At 40.9% G+C, this 6,059-nt stretch overlaps 1 protein-coding gene across 1 annotated transcript; it reads left to right on the top strand.

The window, feature by feature from the left end:
- Window positions 1-164: 164 nt before the first annotated feature.
- LOC147244200 (N-acetyllactosaminide beta-1,3-N-acetylglucosaminyltransferase 2) lies at window positions 165-5,773 on the top strand. The gene is made up of 5 exons (XM_086187091.1): window positions 165-214; window positions 516-654; window positions 3,062-3,161; window positions 3,236-3,331; window positions 3,865-5,773. The coding sequence occupies exons 4-5, from the start codon at window positions 3,288-3,290 to the stop codon at window positions 5,219-5,221; spliced, it is 1,401 nt and encodes a 466-aa protein (XP_086043217.1). The 5' UTR covers window positions 165-214; window positions 516-654; window positions 3,062-3,161; window positions 3,236-3,287; the 3' UTR covers window positions 5,222-5,773.
- Window positions 5,774-6,059: the final 286 nt, after the last annotated feature.

Here is a 6,059-nt window from a genome sequence, read left to right as displayed (position 1 = left end):
TCAGTAAGCCCCGCCCTTTCTTACTGCCTATTGGCTGTTTGTGATAAATCACTCAAAACCTCGTATTCTATAGGCTCGGATTCATGTCTGTCATGTGTTGTGACGTAGAAGGTATGTTAGTGAGGTTTATCAGCGGGTACCTTGATTGTCCTTTTGCAATTGCATAATACTGAAGCCCAGGAATGGCACAAATATTAGAAATCGATAAGAACAGGTGAGAATGTGTTGATATAATTCATAGATAGACTTAGACTTAGATAGACTTAGGCTTCAAAACATTATTATTATTGTTGTTGTTGTTGTTGTTGCTATTGTTATTAATATTATTATTGTTGTTGTTGTTGTTGTTGTTGTTATTACATCCATAAAAAACTGACAAACTGTACAGTCATCCCTGCACAACACTTCTTGATAAATAGTAATGCATTAAAATTAATGTTGATGAAATAAATTTCTCCTTGAATTGGTTGCAAATTTGATTCCCCATGTATTTGTGTCATTTAAAAACTTCCCAGTGCTTCATCATCAGTGGGTAGATGGCTGTCCCCAGCAGCCAGAGTAGTGGCAGGAGGGCATGTCAGGACACGTCTTCTTTATGGACATGAGCCTCAGTTAGCTTGGTTTTAAAGAGGGAGTCTTCCATTTGATTGAGAGGTGAGGGTACTCATTCATTTATGGCTGCTGGATTTGCTTGCCGTTTGGCGGCTTAGGTAACCGTTTTGCTCAGCCAGTCAGGTGAGTGTTTGAGAGGTAGAAGAACACAACCCAATATTTTCAATAATGACCTACATAACAGAGTTAATGAAATACATTTGTGTGTCTGTTTATTCTGTGCCAGCATTTGTCAGAGGTGAGGAGTTTCCTTGAGCTCACTGTAATAGTAGGGTGCCTGTTTTTCTAAAGAGAAAACTCATAGAATCATGACAGTGATTGATAACAACCACAATTCTCATCAGTCACGCAATTCCATTTAATGACATACTGAAAAAAAAAGCATAAAATGATTGGAGGACATACACTCGGCATGCAGACACATTCACCACTTCAGATGAGAACCAATTATTGACATAAAACAAGAATAGCACGAACACACAAATAGCACAAACACTAACATACAAAACTGAAATACCCGTAAAAACGAAACAAATTACATACAGATTTAACCCAGGAGCTGTTTACAGGTACAGTAAGAAAACATGGAATTCAAGTTAAAAATATTCACGGTTTAATTTTTAAACAATTTATTATTCAAATCATCTGGATATATTTGGGTATTTACCCAACAAGTTCTACCACGAACTGGGGAAAAAAATCCCCTCCAAAAAAAACCTAACAACTAAAAAATGTGTAACATTCCACAGCACCTTTATTTTGTTATTTCATAACAATAACCAGGATGTATTTAAAGAAACCCCGAGTTTACTCATCAGAAATGGTAGTTACAAAAATCTCAGCTTGTCATGATATACATGGAACAATATGGCAGTTGCCCTCAATTGTAAACACTTAAATATATGAGTTCCATGGTGTGTTACATTGTGTGTGTGTGTGTTATTAAGTCCTCATCTGAAGGGTTCCAGAACAATTACCAGCCAGTGATGAGTCTTTAATCAGATTTAGTGAAATACAGCCGATTACTTAAATGCATCGTTCCACAAAGAGCTCCAAAAGTCCAAAGGACAAAACATTATCTAAAAGGAACAGAGCCAACATGACCTGATAGCCACAATTAACATAATGAGGTGGGAGAATTAAACATCGCACATTAGAAATATTAGAAACCATTTACTTTCCTTCAAGACCATTTGAGGAGAACTAACTCTTCTCTGCGAGGTTTTGCTGCCACCAAATGGTAACAGTTCAACTGTGTGTGTGTGTTTGTGTGTTTGTCTCCCTCCGGTTCAGCCGAGGGGAGCCCAGCAGAAATACATTACTGCCCCCTGATGGTGGCATTCTTGCTATCACAGTGAGAGACATGACTTTACCTCTAAGTGCCAAATGTTGGCCAGCATGGCTTTCAAAAAGTGTCTATATGGAGGACAAAAAGTGTGTTTTTTTTCCTTTCAAACACTCACAAACAGTTATCTTGAGTAAAAAGACATTTTCCCTCCTACATCACTTCTTTGAGACTCCACAATGCAGAAAGAGTCAGCCACAAATATGTAGCTTGAAGCTAAGAGCGCGATTTTGACACGAACCACAGCAGCAGAACTTTCAAAAAAAGTCAGTTGAAAAAATCTCAAATGCATTTCGTGGTGTAATCCATGTCTTTATGATCTACTCAATCCCACAATCTAACCAAAAAAAATAGTTAGATAAATTATTCCAGTTCCACTAACTAGAAGTTACGCTGCACAACATGAAAACATCCAGCCCAGGAGTGCAGCCTGTGAATAACCTGGGAGGCAGGAGTTCATAGACTGTGGATCTGGAACTGGATTTTTGTTTTCTTTTGCCATTTTTCTTTCTTGTTCAAATCCAAGTATTTGTGATGTAGTAACCCTACCACTGGATCAAGAAAATTTGGATTATTCAGGATGACGTGTTAGAGAAGTCAAAATATTCATGAAATAAAGCCATTTAATAGTCAATAACTTATGAATAAGTTACATTTCTTGGGTGATGTATCACTTTAAACCTTTGAGTGAAAAAACACACACACACACACACACACACAATAAAGTCATTCATAGCAAGACAGTTAAGCACTTTCCAATCTGTTTCCCATCTGTTATGATCTGCTGGTATTAGTGTTAAATATTTGGTTTCATAGAAACAGGTGAAAGGCAGGGAGCGCCAGATTGCAAGCATTACAGGACATTTCCCCTCACAGTGCGATGCATGTAGTTTTTATCCTCAAGAATATATGGCATGATGAATTGCTAGATGACCAGAAGGGGGCTAATGAATCAACCTGTCACAGGCCGCTTCTGGTATCATGTAAATATAGACTAAACACCTGCAGTACCTGCATGCAAATCTAAGTGTCTCTGTGTGGAGAACTCACCGCCTGATGAAGCTGCTGACGGGCTTAAATCCCTCTGTTCACTGCATGTGGTAGGACAAGCTGTGCTGTCCTGCTCATACCCACAAGTGTTGAGGAGCTAAAGTAGCGCATGCTCTGTGCACAGCCTCACCTGGGACTGGTTGCTCAGAGGCAGGTGCGTTATGACAACCTCTCCTCTTATTTCACATCAGAAGGATGTCTCTCATTTTCCTCCATTGTTATGGACAGTAATGATGCGCTACGGACCTGCGACGCTATATCCAGCAGGTAACTCAACTGGATGAGAAAACTAAAGCAGCAGCTTTACCCATTTCAGATCTACTTGTAAGTATCTTCATGCTTTGTTTTCCATACATTGACATAAAATGTAGTCTTATTAGGGTTTAAGAGGGATGGGAGTGATCATCAATACGCTGTAAAGGATATTGGACTGGAGGGTTTACCTGCTTTTCTATCAGTGTTCACTTGTAAAATGTAATTTAAAATCAAGTTCTTCTGTTCAACGAAGTATTGAGTTGTCGTGGGCCAAATTAAACGAGTAAAGCAGCATTGTCGTTCTCAAATTCTAGAGGAGGGAGATGTAATACATTGCATAAGATATGTTCCAGCGTGTGTCTGTGGGGGGATGCTCGTCTCCCTCCAGGTAGGTAGGTAGGGGATGGTGCTCTGAGTGTGTCGACAAAAGCAGATAATAAACCTCACTGGGCCGTCACCATGGTGAGAGAAGCTCTAGTGGGTTGTCTGAAGTGTTAGCGTTAGAGATCTCACAGGTAGACCTGTGACAGGAGTTCAGCAAGAAACAAGGAAAATTTCTGTATTTGTTGTTTAAGAGAACTTTTTTTTTTTAATGTGCGCAGGTGTTTATCAGATTTGTCATCACAGGAAATGGGTAAATGCTGCAAGTGCAACGGGAGACTCCTTTGCATGTGCTTGTTGCCTTGCATGATGACCGGCCACCTTCTGATCTACATCATGGTGACCATATTCGTCACCATCTCCTACAGTCCTCCCAAAATAACCATCCATTATATCGCTCCGGGGATTTCTGCAAATTCTGGAGATCTGGCTTCACACCCGATCAGCCCTTTCTGGAACCTTCATCTAGAGGACAGTGCACTGTGGAACCGCTTGCAGCATGCGTGGGACCGCAAACACAATCCAATACTGCGTGGAAATGTAACAGGGACACTGAGGGGGCCAAAATCGAAGCTTTCTACAGAAACTCATGAATGCTTTTCTGACTGCATGTCAGAGGGAGCTCGTCCGCATGATCTCAACAGCTTACCAGAACATATGAGAGCATTTATTAGGTCCATGCACTGCAGGAAATACCCACTACTGATCAACCAGCCTGGTATGTGTAGAAGGAACAATAGCTTTGGTCTTGACTCTCCGATGCTCCTCATGGCCATCAAATCTCAAGTGGGGAACTTTGAAAATAGGCAGGCCATCCGTGAAACATGGGGGCGCAGTGGTCTGGTCAAGATGGAGTCACGTAGGAAAGGTGGATTAGTGCGTACCGTGTTTCTGCTCGGAAGGCAGGACTCAAGCACAGGTCCGCACCCAGACCTTAAGAACCTCCTGGAGTTGGAGAACCAGAAGTACGGGGATATTCTCCAGTGGGATTTCAGAGATGCTTTCTTCAACTTGACCCTGAAAGACTTGCTGTTCTGGGGTTGGCTCCAGCAGTACTGCCCCACCACCACCTTTGTATTCAAAGGCGATGACGATGTGTTTGTACGAACAGGCGCCCTCCTGGATTACCTTGACACACAGTGGACGGCGCACAAACTGTGGAAAGGTTTTACGAATGAAACTCTCATGGATTTGTTTGTGGGTGATGTAATCAATAATGCCATGCCAAACCGGGATCCTTTGACTAAATACTACATTCCAGAGAGTTTCTACAAAGGCGCGTACCCTCCCTATGCTGGTGGAGGAGGAGTGGTGTACTCCGGCTCACTTGCATTACGATTGAAAGAGGTATCTGAGAGGATACGCCTTTTCCCAATTGACGATGTTTATCTGGGTATGTGCCTGTACAGACTCGGTCTCTCGCCAAGCCATCACCCGGGATTTTTAACATTTGATCTTCCAGAGTCAGAGAGGGGAAATCCTTGCGCTTACAGATCAGTCCTGCTGGTTCACAGACGTAGTCCCAAGGAAATGTTGACTTTATGGAGGCAGCTTCAGGATCTGCCTGGTCAATGTTGAGGCTCATTTGCCTGCCAAATAGGACTCATCAGGATGAGTACTCCCACTACCTTTATCACTCTGTGTCCATATCTTCATGTCAAGCGGGTGGTACCCTGTGAAGGTCATGCACCTGTCCTCTGAGGAACGACATAACACGTAGGTGGAAACTGAACTACCTCAAAGGGTACTTGTATTATAAGTGCATTAAAGAATAAGGCACAGACTTGGTATTCTTTAAAGAAAATAGTGAAGTTATATATATATGCCCTTTCAACCTGAGTTTATATTAATTCATAACATTTGACGGGATATCTGTTGGTTATGTTTGCTGATCAGCATCAGTTGTGTTTTTATTCACATGATTTTAAAATATCTCACATCTCTTTTGACCAATATTTAAAATGGAGCGAATCTTCATGTAATCTATTCTGTAATTTGAGTTCAATTAAAGACAAACTCAGCATCGATCGTGGCTATCAAGTAGTCCAGGAAGGTGTGATGTTTAGCTGCTGATTATGGTGCGAGCTGAAAAAAAAAAACAGGCCGTCTTAACTATTAGTTCTAAATTTAAAAGGCATTTTTCTCTTGAATAGATCAGAACTGTAACTCTAGAATGCATGTATGTTGTCGTTGTTTTGATCATGATTATCAATTTGTTTAGTTTCTGAGATTGTACTGTAATCAATTATGCTTTGCTGCAACAAAAAAAATAAAGACAAAACACAAAACACCACGTGGTTGGATGCGAGGTTTCCTGTCACAATGACCTTTGACTATCAAAATCTTTTCTGTTTATCCTTTATGCAAAATTTGAAAAAACTCAAGGTGTTTTGGTATATCACAGGAACAACAATGG

Source organism: Aulostomus chinensis, chromosome 19 (genome assembly GCF_037954235.1).
Source record: "Aulostomus chinensis isolate RoL2024-O1b breed Wild chromosome 19, RoL_Achi_v1.0, whole genome shotgun sequence".
Classification (NCBI taxonomy): Eukaryota; Metazoa; Chordata; class Actinopteri; order Syngnathiformes; family Aulostomidae; genus Aulostomus; species Aulostomus chinensis.
Note: the sequence above shows the minus strand (reverse complement) of the source record. Positions and strands in the feature narration are given on the sequence as shown.

What these genes read in the sequence shown, in the direction of transcription:
- LOC147244200 (XM_086187091.1), top strand. Translation starts at nt 3,288, where the DNA reads ATGAGAAAACTAAAGCAGCAGCTTTACCCATTTCAGATCTACTT. An exon ending in TACCCATTTCAGATCTACTT is followed by an intron (nt 3,332 to 3,864) that starts GTAAGTATCTTC and finishes TAATGTGCGCAG; the next exon opens with GTGTTTATCAGATTTGTCAT.